The following is a 24,848-nucleotide window of genomic DNA, read 5'->3' on the forward strand; positions in this document are numbered from 1 at the left end:
TTCTTCCTGTGTCTGTGTGGGTTTTCCTCTGGGCCTCTTACCCTGGTGTGTGTCTAAATATACCATTTAAATAAGTTTAGCATAGCAATGAACAAGGTTAAAAGCATCCAAAATGGGCAAGTGTTCATTTGGGGAAGGGATGAGGCAGGAACTAAGGAGAGTAAAATGGGAACAGAAGTTCACAGGAGAAAGCAGAGAAGTAAAGAGGAAGTTGTTTAGGGACCACTTGCGCTGAATTCTGGATAGGTTTGCCCCTCTAAGACAGGGAAAATATGGTTGGAAAAGGGAACCAAGGTTGACAAAACAGGTGAGAGAGTCAAGAGGAAGAAGGAAGATTACATGAGATTTAGGAAGCAAAAAACAGGAAGGGCTCACGAGACGTATTACAGCCAGGAATGACCTTAAATATGGACAGAAGAACTCAAAGGGGGCATGAGAAGGCCTTGGCAAGTCGGATTAAGGGGAACCCCAAGTGTTCACTGCGTACGTGAAGAACAGGATGACGAGAGTGAAAGTAGGGGTGCTTAAGGATATAGGAGGCAACATGTGCCTGGAGGCAGAGGAGGTAGGGGAAGTTTTAAATGAATACTTTGCTTCAGTATTCACCAGCAGAAAGGACCTTGATTAAGGTGGGGTCAGAACAGAAAAAGTTTGTGTACTGTACCATGTTGAGATTAGGAAAGAGGAAATGCTGGATCTTATTAAAATGCCCCAGGTTGCTGTGGGAAGGAAGGGAGGGAAGAAATAGCGGGGGAATTGGTTATCATCTGCATTCTCCTTGGCCACAGGGGAGGTGCTAGAGGATCGGAGAATGCCAAATGTGGGAATTACCATATATACCCCTGTAATCGTCAAATATTTGGGGCTAAATGTTGGGGGGGGGGGGGGGTGGGAAGTCGACTTTTACATGTCAAACTTTTGACATCGTAAGTATCTGCATCATTCAAGGCGCTGGGAGCTCGGATGGTCAGGATTGGGTGGCCAGGGCAAGGATCCACGGTTTGGAGCTCAGATGGGTGGGCAGCCGGAGGGGGCGTTGGGAGTTCAGACAGGCGGGCAGTCGGAGTGAGGATCCATGGTTGGGTGCTTGGATATGTGGGCAGCCAGGCTATTGGGAGCTAAGGAGAGTGAGTGGCCAGGGCAAGGGTCCGATGTCGGGGCATCAGGAGCTCTGGTGGGCAGGCAGCCAGGGCAAGGATCCACTGTTGGGGTATCGGAAGCTCTGATAGGTGGGTGGCCAAAGCATTTGGAGCTCTGGTGGCAGGGGGGTCAGGGTGAGGATCCACTGTTGAGGCATCTGGAGCCCAGATGGGCGGGAAGTTAGGACCAAAAATGGGGGGGAGGGGTCAACTTTTGCATGGTATCGACAATTGCACGAATATATACAGTGAGTCTTACGTCAGTGGTGTGCATTCTATTGCCGAAGATTCTTTAGGAGAAGATTTATGAGCATTTGGAGAAGTACAGTCTTCTCAGGGATAGTCAGCACAGCTTTGTGAAGGGAAGTTCGTACCTCGAGCCTATTTGTCTTTTTTGAGAAGGTAACAAAAGAAATTGACAAAGGTAGGACAGTAGATGTGGTCTACATGGATTTTAGTAAGGCATTTGACAAGGTCCGCCATGAGAGATTCGTTCAGAAAGTCATGGGACATGGGATCTACGGAATCTTGGTGGTGTGGATACATAATTGGCTTGCCTGCAGAAAGCAGAGAGTAATATTGGATGGAAAGTATTCTGCCTATAGGTCAGTGAATAGTGGAGTTCCCCAGAGATCTGTTCTGGGATCCCTGCTCTTAGCAATTTTTATAAATGACTGCGAAGAAGTAGAAGGATGGCTAAGTAAGTTTGTGGATGATACGAACATTGGAGGAGTTGTTGATCATGTTGAAGGTTGTTGTAGGATACAAGAGGATATAGACAGAATTCAGAGTTGGGCAGAAAAGTGGCAAATGGAGTTCAATCTGGATAAGTATGAAGTGATGCATTTTGGAAGATGAAACCTGAAAGCCGAGTACAGGGTTAATGGTCGGTTACTTAACAGTGTGGAAGAACAGAGGGACTTTAGGGTCCAAATGCATACATATCTCAAGATTGCCATGCAGGTTGATAGGATAGTTAAGAAAGCCAATGGGATCCTGGAGTTCAGTAGTAGGGGGATTGAGTTAAAGAGTCGAGAGGTCATGTGGCAATTTTAGAATATTGTCTTAAATTCTGGTCACCTCAATGTAGAAAGGATATGGTAGCTATGGAGAGGGTGAGGAAGAGATTTACCAGGATGTTGCCTGGATTGGAACATAAGTTTTATGAGGCAAGGTTAGCAGAGTTAGGACTTTTCTCTTTGGAGCGTGAAAGGATGAGAGGAGACTTAATAGCGGTCTACAGTATTCTGAAAGGCATAGATAAGGTAGACAGTCACCACCTTTCTCCAGGCGCGGAAATAGCAAACACCAAAGAACATCTGTACAAAGTGAAGCGAGGAAAGTTTAGGGGAGACATCAGAGGTAATTTTTTTACACAGAGTTGTGGGTGCCTGGAAAGCCTTGTAAGGGGTGGTGGTGGAGGCTGGAACGTGAGGGGCATTTAACATACTCTTAGTCAGGTACATGGATGAAGGGAAAAATAGAGGGTTATGAGGGAGGGTTTTGTACTTTTTTTTGGCCGGAACAGATAGGTCAGCACAACATGAGGGCCAAAGGATCTGTACTATGTTGTAAGGTTCCATGTTCTATGTTAATTGCTTTGACTGAGGAATGAGAGGTGGAAGAGATATGGGAAGAAATTTCCTGGGCTGAGAACCTTACCAGTTGAAATTATGGTCACCAACAAAGTAGAGAGATCTTGGAAAGTTGTAGAGCTGAGGAGATTAGAGATGTGGAGTGGCAAGACCATGGTGGAATTTTAAATCAATTATAATTTTAAATTCAAGACATTGCTTGGTTGTGTGAACACCAAGCTCAGCGGCTTTGGGTGAATGGTTGTTGATTGAGTTCGGACAAAGACAGCCAAGTTTTAATGACAATGATGTGATCTTGTAAGAGCTTTAAATTTGTTTGTTTTTAATGAAGAAAAGAAGAAGAAATGGTTTAAGATGTTCATTAATATGAAAGTGAAGATGATGTCATGTTATAAACAGATTCAGTCCTTGTTGCTGAATTCTGGTTATTAGAACCATAGAACATTACAGAAGAGAAACAGACCCCTTTGGCACTTCTAGTCTCTGCTGAACTATTATTCTCCCTAGTTCCACTGACCTGCACCTAGTACATAGCTTCCTGCTCCTGTATTCTATGCCTCATAGGGCCAAGAATCATGTGTGATACCTTAAAAACAGCCACATATAGTGCTACCTTTAGGAATATGTTGATGCATTCCTTGGTTTCCCTATTTCAGTGTACTTCTGAGCATCCAAACATTCTGTGTGTATACTTCCTTGTTTGCCCTCCCCATGAGCATTTCCTCAGAGTGCGTGCTCATTCACATGATCAGTCTATTGACACCTTTACCAAACAGCTTTCTTCCTCAATGTCAATCATTTGGCTCGTTCCACATGCCCATCACTCTCTGTGTGAAGATGTTCCCCCTCAACCTTTCCCCTTTCACTTTTAACCGATGTCCTCTGGTTCCTAGTAAATCTTCTCTGCACTCTTTCAATCTTTCCTGTAGTTAGGTGATCAAAACTGCACACAATACTCCAAATTTGGCCTCACCAATGTCTTATACAAATGTAACATAACATCCCAATTCCTATACTCAATACTTTGATTTATGAAGGCTAAGATGCCAAAAGCTCTCTTCACAACCCTGTCTACCTGTGACACTACTTTCAGGGAATTATGTATCTGTATTCCCAGATCCGTCTGTTCTACCAAACTCCTCAGTGCTGTACCATTTACCATGTATGTTCTTTCTTGGTTTGTCCTTCCAAAATGCAACACCTCACACTTGTTTGCATTAAATTCCATCTGCCATTTTTCATCCCATTTTTCCAGTCGGTCAAGATCCCTCTGCAAGCTTTGTAAACATTTGCTGTCCACAACACCACCAATGTTAGTGTCTTCTGCAAACTTGCTGATCTAATTTGCCACATTATCATTCAGATCACTGATATAAATAACAAACAACAATGGTCCCAGGACCAATCCCTGAGGCACACCACTAGTCACAAGCTTCCAGTCTGAGAAGCAATCATCCACCACTAATCTCTGGCTTCTCCCATCCAGTTCACTACTTCACAATGAATACCTAGAATCTGAACCTTTCTGACTAACCACCCATGTGGGACCTTGTCAAAGGCCTTACTAACGTTCATGTTGACAACATCAACAGGCTTTCCTTCATCAACTTTCTTGGTAACCTCCTCGAAAAACTCTATAAGATTGGTTAAACATGATCTGCTATGCAAAAAGCTATGTTGACTATCCCTAATCAGTTTCTGGCTATCCAAATAATTGTAAACCAACAGAACAATATGAGCTACCCTCCAATCTTCCAGCACCTCACTCATGGCTAAGGACATTTTAAATGCCTCTGTTTGGATCCCTACAGTTTCTGCATGAGCCTCCCTCAAGGAGGGAACATCTTGTCAGGCCCTGGAGAATTATCCATCTTTATTTGCCTCAAGACAGCAAGTACCTTCTTATCTGTCCATGACCTCACTGTTGCTTTGCCTCACTTTTGTTGATTCTGTGCCCTGATTATAGATTCTTGCCACAATGGGAATGGATGAGAAAATACTTTAATGCTTGGTGAACATTAATTAACTGGAATGTTTGCCCTGCAATTTTGTATGATTAGTTATATTATCAAAATTGAAAAATCCAATGTAACAGAGGCTTGTAACATGGATGTGTCCAGGAATTCTATTTTCAGAACATTCCGTTTCCTGATCTGAAATGTTTGCTTCTGCAATTTCTATATTACCATAATAACCACACTTCAGAACTAATTAACTGGTTGCGAAACACGTTGGAACTCCCTAAATTGGAAAAGATACTGTATTAATGCAAAACAAGGGTAAAACTTGGTGGCTCTTGACTATTGCTTGATACTTTTGTAAAAATAATTTGAATTATTATTAATTTAACAGTTGTACTTGTGTGTGCACTCACATTTTCTTTTTTTTAAACTTTATTTATAAATTATAAAATATATTGTTACGAGCCCAAAGGACCCCAAAGCCCAGCAGCAATAGATATTTACCACGACAAGTAGTTACTTAAACAAAAGTTGTTTTAATTATCTTTAAACATGAAAACAGAATCAAACTTTAACTTATCTCTATTAACTTAACTAAACTCAACTTAACCCCCTTCTAATTCTAAGCGCACCTATATGTAATGTGTGTGTAAATTTAAGAAAAGTTCTTTGGTTCACAGTTCAATCTCACTTCTCATTCTTCCAAGTTCTCTGGTTGCAGACAATTCTTATACTGTGCACAGAATTTAACATGTATAAAGTTCACCAGGCTTTGGTGCTCGAAAGGTAAATGTTTACCGCTCAGGAAGGTTCTTTGGAGATTTGCAGAGAGAAATTTGTTGTTCCAGGATTTCCACAATTGAGGTACCACCATTAGTCACCTCATTATCTTGCTGATGAAACTTGCCCCATCAGGGTACTCCAGATGATAACCTATTTCTTTCAGGCTATCACAGAGTTCCTTTCTGTTCCACATTCCAAGAGAAACATCAGACAGATAGCACTTCCAGCCATCCACCGCTCTGGAGCTTTCTGTTTCAATTCCAACAAGCTTCCTGCTTGCTTCAGCTATGACTGTTCAGTCTCTCTCTCTTCACCTTCCAACTTCTAGAAAGCCCATGTGACTCTCTCACTTGCAAACCCCACCCCCCCCAACCTTCTCCAGCAAACAATAGGAGTTAGTCTCTTGCTCCCATCAGTTGTCTTAGGTAAACAAAACTTCTCACTGACATTTGAGTGAGCACTTTGCAGAAAGGTTAGAAGTCTTGTAAAAATGTTCAACACAGACGACCTGTCTCCAGTCGATTCATTTGATGACATCATTTCAATTAGCATCTATTTGTGAAATGTGCATAGCATTCTCCATAGTTTCTGTAAAGTTACTGAATATGAATTCTTCAGTATTTCAAATAAGATCTGTTTTAAAATGTGTGTATGTATGTAGCCTACTCTAATTTTAACAATTATCTCCCAAATGTATATTCCATTACAATATATTAAAAAACATCATTCTTACAGTGGATCATTATTAAAATACACATTAATCCCCTATTACCCTTTCCACCCTCCCCCCTCCCAACTAAAATCCCCTCCTTACTACCCCTAAATATGGAGCCTGATACATAAATCAATTAATTACGTGCCGTGGAGGGTGCCATATCCATAAACAACTTAAACTTTATTCAAATCCATGCATTTTAAATATGGAGTCTACATTTTAGTAAAAAAAGAATTATTATGTAAATTATATGTTATCTTTTCTAAATAAATACAAGATTTCAACTCATTATGCCATCGTTGAATATTCAACTTGATATCATTTTTCCATGTAACGGCAATACATTTCCCAGCAACTGCCAGAACCAGAAGAATAAAAGTTATTTGAAACTTATCCAATTTTAGACCCACTATTAAATTTGTCATATATCCCAATTAAAAAAAAGTAATGGGTCAGGTGTTAATTCAATTTTAAATAAATGCTCCAAAAACTCCATAATTTTCTTCCAAAAAGGTTTCACTTTATCACAAGTCCAAACTGAATGTAAAAATGTACCCGTCTGCTCTCCACAACATAAACACAAATCTGATGAACTAAAACCATATCTTTTCAATTTCTCTGGAGTTAAATACAATTGGTGTAGAAAATTATAATTAACTAAACTATATTTCACACTAATTAACTTTGTTACACTGATTTCACACAACGTCATCCATCCTGAGATATAAGATAATCTAAATCCTTCTCCCATTTACTCTTTGTTTTAAGTATGCCAGGTTTACTCATCATCTCTTGCCACAACGCATACATTTCAGTCTCTCTCTCTTCACCTTCCAACTGCTAGAAAGCCCATGTGACTCTCTCACTTGCAAACCCCACCCCCCCCCCCAACCTTCTCCTTTTTTTGGACCTTTAATAATCAACTTTTCAAATCTAGTTTTGTATGGCAATTTTAACTCCTGTCCAAAATTGTCCCTTAATAGAGCCCGTAGTTGACAATAAGCAAATAACGAATTTGACAGTATTCCGAATTTTTCTTGAAGTCCAGTAAAAGAAAGAAAAACTCCCCTCTCAAAACAATCTTCTACAACACTAGCCCTAATACCCTTTTAATCCCAAATTTTTAGATAATGATTATTCATAAAGGAAGGAATAATCTTATTCCAATATAATGGAGTTCTAGCAGTAATTTTACCTTTAGTTCCAATAATTGGATCTTTATTATACCAAATCTCCAGTAAATGTCTTATTATTGGTAAATTATAAGCTTTTAAAAGATAGGGATTCCATATATAAATAAAATTATATACTTTAAATTTGTACTCACATTTTAAAAAACCAGTATGTTGTTTCAAATTATTTATTTTGTATTGCATTTAGGTCCAAATTGTGCATTCCTTACTTGAAAAAGAGTGAAAACGGACACATCTTGAACTTGAGTCCTCCTCTCAACATGAACCCAATCTGGTTCAAGAATCACTGTGGTAAGAAGGGCAGGTGTTTATATTGTTTTGCAGAGAGACTGGAAAAATGGGATTGTGGTCATTAAAAGAAAGAGTTCAGGGGAGAATTAATCTCATGGATCCAAGATCATGAAAGATTTTGAGAAGAAGATAACTGACATTAAGGGTATTTTCGAAGAGTCCATTGTGAAAAAAACAAGTATTATTCAGTGAGTGCTTTATCTAGATCCAGCATGGACAAAAGGCAGAGACAACAGATTCAAAAATAACTAACTTTCAAATATAATTTGATATTTATACTTGAGAATGAAAAGAATTGTCATGCTCTTGAGAGGAATTGGTTGGCAGCTTCAAAGCGCAGGTGATGTCTTTCAAAGCTGTAATTCATTGATGCTTTAGTTTCATCGAAACATTACCTGAAACATGATAGGGACTTAATTCTCATATCTGAAAATTGAAGGCACTGATGGTATAATGCACATGATCTAAAATTTTCTCTCCAACTCAGCATATACCATGGCTAAATATGGGATGTCAATGTGTGTCCTGGGAATGGCCGAAGAATTCAAGGGAGAAATTGCAGTTAATGCTTTGTGGCCAAAAACTGGTAAAAGTACTTTGATTTTGATTTATTTTAAGCCAGTTGATGATATTCATCGTAGTTAGGATATTTAATGCTATTTTAGTTGTTATTATCTCTTCCTTTAAGCATTGAGTACTTGAGGGAGGGGACATTTGGGGTTAAGGGAATATTAGATGTGGGAGTTGTTGAAGTATTTTATGTTTTAAATGTGTTGTCATACATTGAGTTCAAAAAGGGAAAACTGAGAGGTGAAAATGGGGAAAAGGGGGATGGTGGTGGTGAGAAAGCGGAAATGAGGTGTAAACAGGATATGAGATGGCCATGTTGAACTATATGACTATAAATATTAATGGAATACATGACCAAATTAAACGAAAAAGGCTATTAAATTTCCTGAAAAAAAAGACATAGCATTTGAGCAGGAAATGCATCTAACTGAAGTGGAACATAATAAATTAAAGAGAGACTGGGTAGGGCACATAGCGGCAGCATCATATAATTTAAAAGCTAGAGGTGTAGCCATATTAATTAATAAAAAATGTACCAATCAAAATAGAGGAGGAAATAGATCCAGCAGGGTGGTATGTAATGATAAAGTGTTAGATATATTCAGAATTTTGGAATTTGATCAATATATATGCGCCTAATGAAGAGGATCAAAAGTTAATACAAGATATTTTTTTGAAGATTGTAGATACGCAGAGGAATATATTGATAGGAGGGGATTTTAACCTTAATTTGGATCCAATGTTGGATAAAACTGGACAAAAGACTAGCAAAAAGAATAAAGTAGCCAAATTTATGGTTAAATCAATGCAGGAAATGAAACTTATGGATATATGGAGGAGGCAGCACCCAAGGGAGAAGGAATACTCATATTATTCGAGTAGGCATAAAACATACTCAAGGATTGATATGTTTTTGTTGTCGGCCCATATTCAAGGAAGAGTTAGGAAAACTGAATACTATCAGATTGCTATCTGATCATTCACTCCTGTTATTAGCATAGAACTGGAGGACATCCCACCAAGAACATGTTAAACTCCATGCTACTTAAAAGGCAGAAATTTAGAGAGTTTATTGAGCACAAAATTAAAATGTACTTTGAAATAAATACAGAATCAGTGAAAGACAAATTTATATTATAGGATGCAATGAAAGCTTTCATTAGAGGGCAGATAATAAGTTACATAACTAAGATGAAGAAGGACTACAATCGGGAAATAGAACAGTTGGAAAGGGAGATAGTAAGTACAGAAAAAGAACTAGCAACAAGGGATGATACAACAAAAAGAAGAGAATTGGCGGACAAAAAAATAAAATACGAAACGTTATAAACGTAGAAGGTGGAGAAGAACCTAATGAAAATAAAACAATAAAAGAGTTTTTAGCTAAAATTGAACTGCCGAAATTGCAAGAAGAGGAGCAAAACAAACTGATAAAACCATTTGAAATAGAGGAAGTACAGGATATATTAAAAAAGCTGCCGAACAATAAAATGCCTGGAGAGGATGGATTCCCAATAGAATTTTATAAGACATTTAAAGAGTTATTAATTCCTCCTCTCCTGGAAGTAATGAACCAGATAGAAGAAACACAAAACTTGCCAGATTCATGTAAGACAGCAATAATTACAGTAATACCAAAGACGGGGAAGAATCCACTAACACCAGCATCATATAGACCAATATCTCTACTTAATTCAGATTAAAAGATAATAGAAAAATTATTAGCAAACAGATTGGCCGACTGTGTACCAAAAATAGTAAAACAAGACCAAACTGGATTTATTAAGAAAAGACGAACAGTGGATAATGTCTGTAAATTTATTAATTTAATTCATGCAGTTCAAGGAAATAAGAAGCCAACAGTGGCTGTAGCTTTAGATGCAGAAAAAGCCTTTGACAGGGTAGATTGAAATTATTTATTCAAAGTATTACAGAGGTTCAATCTACCAGAAAAATATATTAATTGAATTAAAGCATTGGACCATTGGCGAAGGTAACAGTAAATGGGTATGTATCGAACCAATTTAGGTCAACTAGGCAGGGATGTCCATTATCTCTCTTACTGTTCGCTTTAGCAATGGACCCATTGGCAGAACAGATAAGAACAGAAAATAAAATAAAAGGGATAAAAATAAAGGAGAAGGAGTATAAAATCAGTTTATTTGCAGATGACATCATAGTATACTTAACAGAACCAGAAATATCAATAAAAGAACTACATAAGAAATTGAAGGAATATGGAGAAATATCGGGGTACAAAATCAACGCAAATAAAAGTGAAGTGATGCCAGTGAGTAATGCGGATTATACAGAATTTAAAAAAGAATCACCATTTAAATGGCAAACACAAGCAATCCGATACCTAGGTATTGGATTAGATAATAATTTAAGCCACTTGTACAAATTAAATTATCAGCCACTAATAAATAAATTGCAGGAAGACTTAGATCATTGGAAAGAATTACCACTAACATTGATAGGGATGGTAAATTGCATTAAAATGAATGTCTTCCCAAGGATACAATACCTATTTCAATTGTTACCAATTCCCTTAACAGAGAAATTCTTTATAATGAAGTAAATAGAATAATAAGGAAATTTTTATGAAAAGAGGGGAAACCGAGGATAGCATTAGATAAATTAACAGAGAGGTACAACCAAGGTGGTTTGCAGTTACCAAACTTTAAAAATTATTATAGGGCAGCACAATTAAGGTATTTATCAGATTTTTATCAGACAAGTGAAAAAACCAGATTGGACTAAGATAGAGCTAGATAAAATAGGGGAGAAAGTACTGGAACATGTACTTTATAAGTGGGATGAAAAGCTGGTACGATATAAAAGTTCACCAGTATTGCATCATTTACTCAATATATGGAAGAAGATTCACTTAGAAAGGAAAAAAATACTAAAATTATTATTTTAATTTAATTATTAAAATTAAAATCAGCTAATCCCTTTTACAATAATAACCTTTCCTTTAGAGAATGGGAGAGAAAAGGAATTAAAAGAATAGAAAATTATTTTTTGGGAAATAATTTATTACCATTTGAACAAATGAAGTACAAATATGGAATAACTTATGGTACAATGTTTGCATACCATCAACTGAAAGCCTATTTAAAGGATAAATTGGGAAACAGACTGAGATTACCAGAAGGAAGCAGCTTTGAATATGTGATTACAGACACAATGATAATATAAAGATTTATAACAAACATGTACATCAAGCTGCAAGAGAAGGAAAATGATGAAATAAGCTATAAACCCAAAGAAAAGTGGGAAAAAGATTTAAACATAAAGATAAAAAATGAAACATGGGAAAAGTTATGCTCTGTAACTATGAAGAATGTAATAAACACAAGGTTACTCATGATACAATATAATTGGTTACACAGGTTATATATCATGCCCCAAAAGTTTTTAAAAAATGGGATCCAACATTATCACTAGAATTTAGTGACATGAAAAGAAAAATGAAAAGTACAGAAGAAAAAGTGAGTAGAATAGAGCTGGTCATAACAGATGGAGAGAAAGGATTAGAAAATGTGGAAGAACGTGTAATGGCGGTAGATATGGAAGTGAACGACTTTAAAAAAAATTGGAAGAAAGTGACAAAAAAGTTTAAAAAAAACACAGGAGTTGTTAGCTCAGAAGATGGATATAATGGAAAACTATAGTAGGCAAAACAATATAATGATAGTGGGCCTTAAGGAAGATGAAGAAGGCAAAGATATGAAAGAATTTATAAAAGAATGGATCCCAAAAGTCCTGGGAATGCCAGAAATGCAGGAAGGAATGGAAATAGAAAGGGCACACAGAACATTAGCCCCGAAACCACAGTCACAACAAAATCCAAGATCCATTTTAGTAAAATTTCTGAGATACACGACAAGAGAAAATATATTGGAGAAGACAATGAATAAAATTAGAGAAGACAAAAAAAACCCACTGGAATACAAAGGTCAAAAAAAATTTTCTACCCAGACATAAGTTTTGAGCTCCTAAAGAAGCAAAATCGATCCTATGGAAAAAAGGCTATAAATTTATGTTAAGATATCCAGCGGTTTTTAAAATAGTTTTCCCGGGGCAGCAAACAGACTGTTCTTAGATCTGGAGAAAGCACGAGAATTTGCAGATCGCCTGCAAGACAGAAAGAGAGATGAAGAGATGTAACAAGAACAAAGAACGATGACAAACTACATATAAAGATGTAAAAATAATGTATAATTAAGAACTAAAGGAGGGAAGAAAAGGGAAGTAAGAGAGAAGGGTGGTAAGAGGAGGGGTAAAATAAATAAATAAATAAAATGAAAGGAAAAAGAGAAGAGGGGGAGCTTTGTTGTAATGTGAAGATAAAAGTCTTTTCTGGAGGGGGTTGGGTGGGAGAGAATAACAGTCATTGCGAAATCAGTTGACACTTGCGAACAGGTGCAGGTGGTTGCCCGGCAAGATGGGGGCTGACAGCCTTGCCCTCCTCAGCCTCCTTAGGAGATTGAAATTTGTGAAAAGGCTGAGTTGAAAGACAGCTAGCAGACCTGAAGTTCCATGCATATTACACAAAGTTTTCTATTTACAACTTGCAGCAATTTATACAGCCGCAATGGACATGCTGGGAGGATCAGATGTGAACAGACAGTGCAGGAAGCCTGAGATAATGGCTGATGCTGCCTATGCTGTTTTCTGCAGACCAAAGTCATTTACTGGGAACTTTATCATCGATGAAGACTTCCTTAAAGCAGAAGGAATACAGGACTTTGACATTTATGCGGTTGTACCAGGTACATGCAAGGTTCTTGCAGTTTTTAAACATAATGCAACTAAATACTTAGAATACTGTGTTCAGTTCTGGCCACATCATTACAGGAAAGATGTGGAAGCTAGGATGCAGAGGAGATTACCAGGATGTTACCTGGATTGGAAAATAAGTCTTATGAAGCAAGGTTTGCAGAGCTAGGACTTTTTTCTTTGGTGCATAGAAGGATGAGAGAAGACTTCAAGGAGGTCTACAAGATTATGAGAGGCATAGATAGGGTGGAGAGCCAGCACCTGTTTCCCAGGGCAGGAAGAGAAAACACCAGAGGACATCTATACACGGTGAAGGGAGGGAAGTTTAGGGGAGACATCAGGAGTAAGTTTTTTTTAAGCAGAGAGTTGTGGGTGCCTGGAATGCCTTGCCAGGGGTGATGGTGGAGGCTGAAACATAAGGGGCATTCAAGAGACTTTCAGACAGGCACATGGATGGGAAAAAAATGAGGGTTACAGGGTAGGGAGGGTTTAGTACTTCTTTTTAAGGAATATTGGTGGTGGAGGCTGAAACATAAGGGGCATTCAAGAGACTTTCAGACAGGCACATGGATGGGAAAAAATGAGGGTTACAGGGTAGGGAGGGTTTAGTACTTCTTTTTAAGGAATATTGGTGGTGGAGGCTGAAACATAAGGGGCATTCAAGAGACTTTCAGACAGGCACATGGATGGGAAAAAATGAGGGTTACAGGGTAGGGAGGGTTTAGTACTTCTTTTTAAGGAATATTGGTGGTGGAGGCTGAAACATAAGGGGCATTCAAGAGACTTTCAGACAGGCACATGGATGGGAAAAAATGAGGGTTACAGGGTAGGGAGGGTTTAGTACTTCTTTTTAAGGAATATATGGGTTGGCACAACATCAAGGGCTGAAGGGCCTGTACTGTGCTGGAGTGTTCTATGTTCTAAACTGAATCCACTAATCACCATAGTTAAAAAGAGTTGACACATTTTTACACAAAGTGGAAAGTATCTTTTCTTATAACCTTGGTAGGAGGACATGGTACATTTGGCAAGTTTGTGAAGTAGATTTAATAATTGTCCCTGCAAGGCAATGAGGTTATAAGTAAAACTTGGAAATGTTGGAAATATTTAAGAGGCTTGAGAGAAACAGTTATCCCTTCGGAGCTGATGAAAGTTTATCGACCTGAATAGTTAACTCTTACTCTCTCCACGGATGCTCCCTGATAACAATTCCATGTTTTTTAAATTTCTGATGTGCAGCACATGCAGTTGTATTTGCATTTATAGATTGTGCTGAGGTTATTACTGTTCCATTTTTAAAAGGCATGGAAGAGCAGAGTCCTACAATTGAACGTATGTCAATATTTGGGCCAGTATATGAAGTTCCGCTGTTTTTATGTTTGCATTGTGGTGACAGTGTCACCAGACTTTGGAAACCTGCTCTTCAGTTCCCCCCCCAACTGGCCAGAATCTGCAATTACATGATTCTTTCTTTGGCTTGGCTTCACGGACGAAGATTTATGGAGGGGTGATGTCCACGTCAGCTGCAGGCTCGTTTGTGGCTGACAAGTCCGATGCGGGACAGGCAGACACGGTTGCAGCGGTTGCGGGGGAAAATTGGTCGGTTGGGGTTGGGTGTTGGGTTTTTCCTCTGTCTTTTGTCAGTGAGGTGGGCTCTGCGGTCTTAAAACTAAGGATTTAATTGACTGCAGAAGGAAGCATAAGCTCAATCAATATCAGTTGATTGGTTTGACACTTCATCATAATTGAATATCTGCGTTGCCTGCAGTCAAGCTATTTATGGCTTGGGCTCATTTTGGGGTTTGAGAAACCCAATTTCAGAGAGAGAGCAAACTCCAATGTAGTAATGAGGCAACTTTTGAGTGGGAAGCTTTAGTCTTTCTGTTATTTCTAGAAATGTCAGGTGGATTTATGGATGAGCCATTTTTGATTCTTTTAATTGCACCAACAAAAGTTACCAATTATCAGTTAGTGATAAACGTAGCTTCCAATTGTTTAAAGAAACAGTCAGAACCTTCCCTTTCTAATTATATTTGATACTTTATGAATAATGAACCCACTTCCTGCTTAAATCAACATCACACTTCCCAACCAATTAAAAGACCTTTGTACTTGCTACATGACACAGGGAATGGAGACTTGAAGCTGGTGTAGTCGAATTGAAGTCACATCAAACAACTGTTGCCAAGAAGTGATTGCGAATGAGAGATGTGGGAGAGACAGTGCCGCAAATTCACGAAACCTTGACGAGTTACTTCCAGAGCGAATGTCCCTTCAGACAAGTCCTAGTCACAACTCCCCTTTTCCTTTTCTAAGGGGAACTGAATTGAGTGACTTTCACAATACTTCCAGAACCCAGGCATGGGTCAGTCCAAAGTGACCTTTAGAATGGTCATGATCCAAATGCAGCATTTCTCCTGCTTCCAATACACAGTCAAAGTGACCTTTCCTTTGGCCACAGTGGGATTCACTAATTCCCCTTCAAAATAACCTTCCTTTTGGCCACAGTGTGGTATACTAATTTCCTTTCAAAAATGGCCCTTCCTTTGGTCACAGTGGGGATCAACTTCACCCAACAGGGAGAAACGAACAAATTGTCTATTACCACACAAGCCACTCCAGCACAGTGTTCCTTCAAAGAGTTACTGCCTCTTTAAAATGGCTGATCATCACAAAATATGCTGTTCCTTTACTCCTGTCTCTCACATGACTCTTCCCACCTGTGCCTGGCTAAAAGCAACACATTTCCTCTCTTTTCTTCAAAAATAGCAGAGTGGGTAGACGCTGTCCTAGTTGCTGTCAACTCAGTTGTCTCCATAGTTATGAATGGTCGAGCACATAATAGCTCTCTCAATTTGTTTCCTTAAAGTGACAGCCACACAAAAATCAAATGCGACCTCGTAGTACCCCTTTATTCTTAATATACCAAGAAAAACTTTTATTCTCCTTGACTTTAAATGTCAAGGACATGCTTGATCCAACACTCCTGCAGAAGGGCTCAGGACTGATATGCCGACCGCCTTTCATTTCCTATGAATGCTCCCTAACCTTGCCATCCATGACCTTCATTCGAACAGGAACCTGCTGGCCATGACCTCTTCCCATCACATTTTAAAAGCCCTTCACTTGCCAGGCATCCTTTTGCCTATCCTTGGTGAAGAAGGCATGTGTTTTGCATGGCATTGAGTGCAAGAGTTTGGAAATTATGCATCAGTTGTGCAAAACATTGGTTAGGCTGCATTTGGAATATCGCGTGCGGTTCTGGTCACCACACAAGAGGAAGGAGGCAATTCAACTAAAGAGAATGAAGAACAAAAATCACAAAGATGTGTCCTCAAAGGTTTGAGCATCAAGGAGAGATTGGATAGGCTCAATGTGTTTTTCCTAAGCAAAGGAGGCTACAAAATGATCCAATAAAAGGATATGAAATTATGAAAAGAAAGCTGGAGCTTGTTTCCCATTGTAGTTGTGTCTAAAACATGCCATGGGTAGGGGTGTCTAGGGCACAGGTTAAAGGTGAGAGGGAGGAGATTTAAACAGGATCTGAGAGGTAAATTTTTCACATTGTTATCTGGAATGAGTTGTCAGAGGCAGTGAAGGAGACAAGAACAGTAATAACATTGAATAAGAAAGGAATTAATGAAGGCATCTGGGATTAACATAGACATGGTGGGCCGAAGGCCTATTTCTATGCTGTATAACTCTGTGACTTATGAGTGCTCCTTTCTCTGCAATCCCAGTGATGCAAAAAAGGGAAAGGGAATCAGTAAAAGCAAACCATTGATAGACCTTGAATATTTGGTAATAAGACTTTACTGATTTGTTTAATTATATATGAATGATCTCTGCTGTTTGGTTACAGGCCATCCACTGTTACCTGATTTCTTTTTGGATGAACATCCAGACAGTCTGAGAAAGAAGATGCAAGACTATGGTGTGTATTTAAATACATTCCTTCAGCTACCATGACAGTTCGATGAACAGATAACCAGATGAATCTTAGAAATGAACCCCTAGTTACTGCTTAACCTCATTCACAGGAAGAGCTTGATTCAGTTGAAAGTCAAATTTGTGCTGGACACAGGCTTATTTGCTGTGTTGTTTGAGCTTAGAAATTTATATTATGTCAGTGCTATGAACTGTAAATGAAAATGAATTTGAAATTGTTTGAGTGATGCACCCAATTTTTAGATCTTCTCCTGTAGTCTTGACTCTGTGTGTTAATAAGACCGTTTTCTATAAGTTTGGGTGTAACCAAACCACAAAGTACAACACAGAGAATTTATTAGAGTCACGCTTGCAGGAATGAGTAGTAATTAGGGTTGGGTAGACAAGGTCACCTCCCGAATACTGTTGAACCTCATTCAAAGTAGAAGGTTACAGAGTACAATATTTAAGGTCTTTCTTTTCTTTGGCTTGGCTTCGCGGACGAAGATTTATAGAGGGGGGTAAAAGTCCACGTCAGCTGCAGGCTCGTTTGTGGCTGACAAGTCCGATGCGGGACAGGCAGACACGGTTGCAGCGGCTGCAGGGGAAAATTGGTTGGTTGGGGTTGGGTGTTGGGTTTTTCCTCCTTTGCCTTTTGTCAGTGAGGTGGGCTCTGCGCTCTTCTTCAAAGGAGGTTGCTGCCCGCCAAACTGTGAGGCGCCAAGATGCACGGTTTGAGGCGATATCAGCCCACTGGCGGTGGTCAATGTGGTAGGCACCAAGAGATTTCTTTAGGCAGTCCTTGTACCTCTTCTTTGGTGCACCTCTGTCACGGTGGCCAGTGGAGAGCTCGCCGTATAACAGGATCTTGGGAAGGCGATGGTCCTCCATTCTGGAGACGTGACCCACCCAGCGCAGCTGTATCTTCAGCAGCGTGGACTCGATGCTGTCGACCTCTGCCATCTCGAGTACTTCGACGTTAGGGATGAAAGCGCTCCAATGGATGTTGAGGATGGAGCGGAGACAACGCTGGTGGAAGCGTTCTAGGAGCCGTAGGTGATGCGGGTAGAGAACCCATGATTCGGAGCCGAACAGGAGTGTGGGTATGACAACGGCTCTGTATACGCTTATCTTTGTGAGGTTTTTCAGTTGGTTGTTTTTCCAGACTCTTTTGTGTAGTCTTCCAAAGGCACTATTTGCCTTGTCGAGTCTGTTGTCTATCTCGTTGTCGATCCTTGCATCTGATGAAATGGTGCAGCCGAGATAGGTAAACTGGTTGACTGTTTTGAGTTTTGTGTGCCCGATGGAGATGTGGGGGGGCTGGTAGTCATGGTGGGGAGCTGGCTGATGGAGGACCTCAGTTTTATTCAGGCTGACTTCCAGGCCAAACATTTTGGCAGTTTCCGCAAAACAGGACGTCAAGCGCTGAAGAGCTGGCTCTGAATGGGCAACTAAAGCGGCATCGTCTGCAAAGAGTAGTTCACGGACAAGTTTCTCTTGTGTCTTGGTGTGAGCTTGCAGGCGCCTCAGATTGAAGAGACTGCCATCCGTGCGGTACCGGATGTAAACATTGTTGAGAGGGTTGGTGCGAGAACACAGCCTTGCTTCACGCCATTGTTAATGGAGAAGGGTTCAGAGAGCTCATTGCTGTATCTGACCCGACCTTGTTGGTTTTCGTGCAGTTGGATAATCATGTTGAGGAATTTTGGGGGGCATCCGATGCGCTCTAGTATTTGCCAAAGCCCTTTCCTGCTCACGGTGTCGAAGGCTTTGGTGAGGTCAACAAAGGTGATGTAGAGTCCTTTGTTTTGTTCTCTGCACTTTTCTTGGAGCAGTCTGAGGGCAAAGACCATGTCAGTAGTTCCTCTGTTTGCGCGAAAGCCGCACTGTGATTCTGGGAGAATATTCTCGGCGACACTAGGTATTATTCTATTTAGGAGAATCCTAGCGAAGATTTTGCCTGCAATGGAGAGCAGTGTGATTCCCCTGTAGTTTGAGCAGTCTGATTTCTCGCCTTTGTTTTTGTACAGGGTGATGATGGTGGCATCACGAAGGTCCTGAGGCAGTTTTCCTTGGTCCCAACAAAGCTTGAAAAATTCATGCAGTTTGACATGCAGAGTTTTGCCGCCAGCCTTCCAGACCTCTGGGGGGATTCCATGCATACCTGCTTCTTTGCCACTTTTCAGTTGTTCGATTGCCTTATATGTCTCATCCTGGGTGAGGACCTCATCCAGCTCTAGACTTAGGGGCTGTTGAGGGAGCTGGAGCAGGGCGGAATTTTGGACTGAGCGGTTGGCACTGAAAAGAGATTGGAAGTGTTCTGACCATCGATTGAGGATGGAGATCTTGTCGCTGAGGAGGACTTTGCCATTTGAGCTGCGCAGCGGGCTTTGGACTTGGGGTGAGGGGCCGTACACAGCCTTTAGAGCCTCGTAGAAACCCCTGAAGTCGCCAATGTCCGTGCTGAGCTGGGTTCGCTTGGCGAGGCTAGTCCACCAGTCATTTTGGATCTCCCGGAGTTTGCGCTGAAGATGGCTGCATGCGCGACGGAAGGCTTGTTTCTTCTCTGGACAGGATGGCTTTGTAAGGTGAGCCTGGTGGGCAGCTCGCTTCTTTGCCAGCAGCTCCTGGATTTCCTGGCTGTTTTCGTCGAACCAGTCCTTGTTTTTCCTGGAGGAGAAGCCCAGTCAGTACCTCTTCAGTGGATGGCAGTATGGTAGTCTTCAACTGATCCCAGAGGGTTTCAGGGGACGGGTCCGTGAGGTGGATTGCATCGTCGAGCTTTGCTTTGAGGTTTGCCTGGAAGTTTCCTCTCGCTTCGTCTGACTGCAGGTTTCCAACATTGAACCTCTTTCTGGGGGCTTTACTGTTCCTGGGCTTTGGCTTGAAGTGAAGGTTGAGCTTGCAGCGAACCAGCCGGTGGTCAGTGTGGCATTCCGCGCTGGGCATGACCCTGGTGTGGAGCACATCTCGTTTGTCACTTTCTCGCACCAGGATGTAGTCCAGGAGGTGCCAGTGTTTGGATCGGGGATGCATCCAGGTGGTCTTAAGGCTGTTCCTCTGCTGAAAAAGGGTGTTTGTAATGACAAGCCGCTGTTCTGCGCAGAGCTCCAACAGGAGGCGCCCATTGTCGTTGCACTTGCCGACGCCATGCTTGCCCAGGATTCCTGGCCAGGTTTCTGAGTCTTTGCCGACGCGAGCGTTGAAGTCGTCAAGGATGACAACCTTGTCGGCTGTAGGGGTGCGTTGAATGAGGTTGCGCAGGTCAGTGTAGAACTTGTCCTTTTCTGCTGGTTCCGCCTGGAGGGTTGGAGCATAGACACTGATGAGGGTGATGTGACGCTTGTTTTGAAGGGGGAGTTGCCTGATTCGGTCTGAGTGGCCTGTCGGAAGGTTTTCGAGTTTGGAGGCAATGAAGTTCTTGACCATGAAGCCTACACCAGATAGGCGTCGTACATCCGAAGGCTTGCCAGACCAGTAGAGTGTGTAGCCCGCGCCGCGTTCTTGGAGGCTGCCTACATCTGCCAGGCGGTCTTCACTGAGAGCGGCTATGTCGATGTCAAGTCTGAGGAGTTCATGTGCAATGAAGGCAGACCGACGTTCAGGTCGGTGGCTGTCAGCCTTGTCTAGCATGGTTCTGATGTTCCAGCATGCTAGCTTGAGTTTGTGAGCATCTTTTGAGGGGGAGGACGTGGAGGGGGAGGACGTGGACCTGTCCTCGGGCCTGCGCAAAGGAGCTTTTAGGTGGAGTGCAATGCGCGCAGTACTGGCCCCACCCTTTACACCCATGGTTCGTGTGCCGTGGCCAAGCAAGCTGGGACGTGGCAGCGAGGTCCTTGGGTCGTAGGTTTTATATCGGAGTGGCCTTCTCCTATGCAGGTTTCTTACCCGGGCTGGAAGGATCTGCCTCCCCTCTTAGGTCGGTCCATACTGCCCGGACCGGGGCCGAGGCCGCCGCTGTAACCATATAACCATTTACGGAGCGGAAACAGGCCATGTTGGCCTTTCGAGTCTGCACCGGTTCACTGATTTTGTGCGTAATTAAAAGATATGGATTTGTGGAAGACATGATAACAGTAGTTCAAAAGGGTCCTTTAAGACAGTGCAGAGACTGTTAGCCTGGATCTTGGCACATGTAAATTTGCTTCCCCAGCGATCTCCATATTCATAATCTTTAACAGGGTTTGCTGAATTCCAGATACTGAAACAAAGCCATCCGTCGTTCTGGAGGCTTTTGATGTTTCCACATTCTGTTTGACAAGCTTGTAGAGCCGTCAGCTGTTTTTGGGCGGGGAAACTTTATGAATGGGCTGCACATCTGACAGCTCGTTATATTTAACAGAAGCTAATAGCGCTATTGTGTACAGAGGACCAGGAGAGATGCTTTATGGAAGAGGTGATAATGGATAGTTGCCTGGAATATTGTTAGTTGCAGCTACCTGTCTGGGTGGGATCCCAATACCCATTTATTAAAGTCACAGCAATCGTTTAAAAGTCTACTCTACCTTTCATAATACAGTTATAATAATTGTTTCAAAGTATCCAACATCTTAACTCTATTACACTTATACACAGCACATTCATTTCATGACATTGTCAACCAATATCACATGGAAATCTATATATGTCTTTTATACATACATTAAAAATAAATACCTTATATTTCAGCATATAAGTCAACCTTCAGATAAGTCGGTTCCCCATTTTCATAGATTTATTATATATTGGGCGTATGTCGATGCCCCCCTCCCAAAAAAAAATTGCAGTGGGCATTGGCTGAGGGCGGTTGTTATCAGGGAGCCTTGAGCAAAACGATGAAAGTATGAAGCAAGTTTTAAGTTAAAAGTAATAGAAATGGCCAAAAAATCTTGATCATAAAGTTATGTTTTCACCAGTTTATTAAACGTAACTAGCAGAAACACAGTTTGCATTGGCAAATATTGGAAACGTGGACTAAACCCCCCCCATGAATTTTGACATGATGGGCAATAGAACAGTGGAGTGGAAATGTGTGAAAACTCTGCAAGCCAGATATACAGGCCATGAAGGGACCAGGTTTACGTGGTGTTATTGTGCATGGCCGATGGGATGATGAAGTTAAGACCCCTGATAATCTTCAAGTGCAAAATTAAACCTAAAATAAAATTCCCAGCAGTTTTTTAATATATTTTCATGAAAAGGGATGGATGGATGAAAGTGGTGTAAAATTATGGATAGACAATGTGTAGAATAGGCAAGAAGCCATTCAAAGACCAGGTGCATCAAGAATGTCAAGAGCAGAAAAATTGTTCACAAAAGGCAGGGCAATGCTTGATGCATCACTCGATTTGCTGTGTGACTTTGTGCTCAAAGCTTGGGATAAAGTGAAAGTAGGGACTGTAATAAAAATCGTTTACAAATGTGCAGTGGATGGTACAGATTATTTATCGTGGGACACCGACAACGAAGCAGAAGCCACCTTATCAGATACAGACTGGGACCGGAATGATGACATTTTAAACTGTGAGCCTCTGGATGTGTTTTTGCTGAGATCTTTGCCTCAGATTATGATAATGAGAGTAATTTTGAAGGATTCGAAATGTTTTTTTTTCCCCCCAATAAAAATTTTGTACTCATATACTGGTAGCATGAAAATTTGTTGTCGTTGGGTGTTTGGAGGCTGATGGGCTTTGCATTTGTCGTTTTCAATACCACTTTCAGATAGGATAACTTTGTGAAGGGGCATTGGAAAAATGCCTTGAAATCTCCCCTGCAGTGGAGCCAGCTGGTCAAAAGCAATCATGGTGAATTGGGTATTGTTGCAATGCCCAAGGCCTGCTGTTGGGCGAGAAGTAGACTGTGGTCTACACCTGTGCTCAGAGATGATCTCTGCACACTTTAGGACCTTGCTGTAGTCAGTTGATACTCCATCACTGGGGAAAGGTGTTTAATTACTGAGCAAAATATGATAAATACTTATTAATGTTTCTGGGATTTATTTGTCATTAGAATGTGCAGATACAAACTATGCAGTGATCAGCAATTATCATTAAATCATAAGGCACAGGTGTCCTTTCTATTTATTGTGCTACAGCAGCTATCTTGTCTCCTCATCGACCTGTAAATATCGTTTATATGCAATTTTCTTTAAAGTTTGCAATTGTATCTGTTTACATTACACTTTATTAAGAGGACTTTTGACCATATTTGATGCAAACAAAGATCAATATTCTCCTGATTTCCTTTTACGAATCATTGTAAATCTATTGAATCTAATAGTTGATCTTCAGCTTGTGGAGGTAGTTCCTCCTTATGTTATACTATAAAACCCATTCATAATTTTAAGCACTCCCAAATTGGATTTGTGTTTTGCTATCTCTGCTCTGTGGAGATTTACTCCAGCTATTGCACTATCACTTACCTTCACTGCTATTCGAGTTGATCTCTTCTGGGTCCCTTAATCCTTCTGAAAATTTCTTTTGGAGAAAAATTGTATAACTTCCTTGGTTTCGTACTCTCTTACCGAGAAATTGGACCCATTTGTGTCCATTTCTGTATATGTTTTAATGCAATTTAGTGCAGTTTGAAATCCTGCCTATCATAATAATGGATGGACATTCACCTTGGTGTCTCGGTCATTTCCTCAACATCATCAGTGTATGACATGCTCATTTCTTCATTGTTGGAAAATTGGTGCAAAAATGTGCAACCTACAAAATGTATTTCTCATTCACAGTTCAAGAATCAAACAGGTTACTCGTCACACCTGAATTAAATAGACTCTGCTGGGTCATCAGTGTTTGACCTCTTCCTGTGCTTGCCTGGGAGATTAGGGATCTCCTTGTGCAGCAGATATGTGCTCCATGCTTTAGGGCCTGCAGTAGCAGGTAGGAATCATGGACAGGAACATTGGGAGTGGGAGGATTGGTGTGTGAACAGACAGGTTGAAGGTTTGTGCTTTCCACCCTGTACTACATGTACCCCGTTTCCACAGCAGCCTACTGCGCAGCTGCAGCACTTGTCATGGAGCGTCCACTCTAATGCTAAGATTCACTTCCCAAAATAGTTGGCAGCATGGCACAGTGCATCAAATTTTGTGGCAGGGTCAGGGATTTATTTTGAATGTAAACTTAACGAATGCAGCTATTGTTCAGGTACCCTAAATCGAGTGACAGGGAGGACCAACGAACTGCATGAAAAATGAATGGAACCCAAATTTTTTTGGCATTTAATAAACAAAGTCAATAGGCCTGGATGTAATTTTGGTCCCACCTTCTTCAGTGATTTGTCTTGCGTCAGCAACTTAGTTGCGTCTGTGTCCGTAACAAGGCAGAATTCTGGACATTAACTTCATATTTCTTTGAAGGTGAAACTCCTATGTTTGAAGCTGGCAAGCAGCAGGTTTCAGTGACAGCTGAAGGTCCTGTTGCGAAGACTTTCAAGGCTATAGAAGGAGCACTGTCTGCTGATGTGGTGAAATCCACAGGAGGGGTTTATCAATTTGAATTATCAGGTAAAGTGACTTGTGTAAAATTAATCTTAGTCGTTTTAAAGTCGTTTTCGGGCTTCAAATTCTTCGGACCTGATAAACGAGTAGGACATTTCTTACCCCCCTCGTGTTTTGTTTTGACTTTCCCCAAATGCTGAATCACTCACATTTACAGTTATTTATGAAAATGCTTCAATTGAAACCACAGGTATTACACTAAATTGAGAATAACTGAAATTAATTGTGACCATGAGGTAAAAACAATTAATTGTGGCAGGAAGAGCTCGCTGGTTCCTGAAACCTGTCCCTTGTGAATAGCTAGAATATCATAACTAAAGATCTCTCCCATCTTCTGCAATCTCCTGGCCAAGGCAGATGAAGGAAAAAATTGGGTTGAACAGAGGTGAACAGTACTCTA

General features: G+C 40.7%; 1 protein-coding gene across 3 annotated transcripts in view; it reads left to right on the top strand.

Moving 5' to 3' along the window:
* The window catches only part of hsdl2 (hydroxysteroid dehydrogenase like 2), a 206,458-nt gene that overhangs the window by 177,911 nt on the left and 3,699 nt on the right, over positions 1 to 24,848 (top strand). The window contains exons 5-9 of one of the 3 annotated variants that reach the window (XM_069923120.1): positions 7,574 to 7,677; positions 8,165 to 8,269; positions 12,834 to 13,028; positions 16,898 to 16,969; positions 24,308 to 24,454. In XM_069923120.1, the coding sequence (XP_069779221.1) occupies positions 7,574 to 7,677; positions 8,165 to 8,269; positions 12,834 to 13,028; positions 16,898 to 16,969; positions 24,308 to 24,454 (623 nt within the window). The remainder of the gene's footprint in view (positions 1 to 7,573; positions 7,678 to 8,164; positions 8,270 to 12,833; positions 13,029 to 16,897; positions 16,970 to 24,307; positions 24,455 to 24,848) is intronic. The other 2 variants (XM_069923126.1, XM_069923132.1) reach the window with 2 other exon arrangements.

The sequence above is a fragment of the Narcine bancroftii genome, chromosome 1 (assembly GCF_036971445.1).
Source record: "Narcine bancroftii isolate sNarBan1 chromosome 1, sNarBan1.hap1, whole genome shotgun sequence".
Taxonomy (NCBI): domain Eukaryota; kingdom Metazoa; phylum Chordata; class Chondrichthyes; order Torpediniformes; family Narcinidae; genus Narcine; species Narcine bancroftii.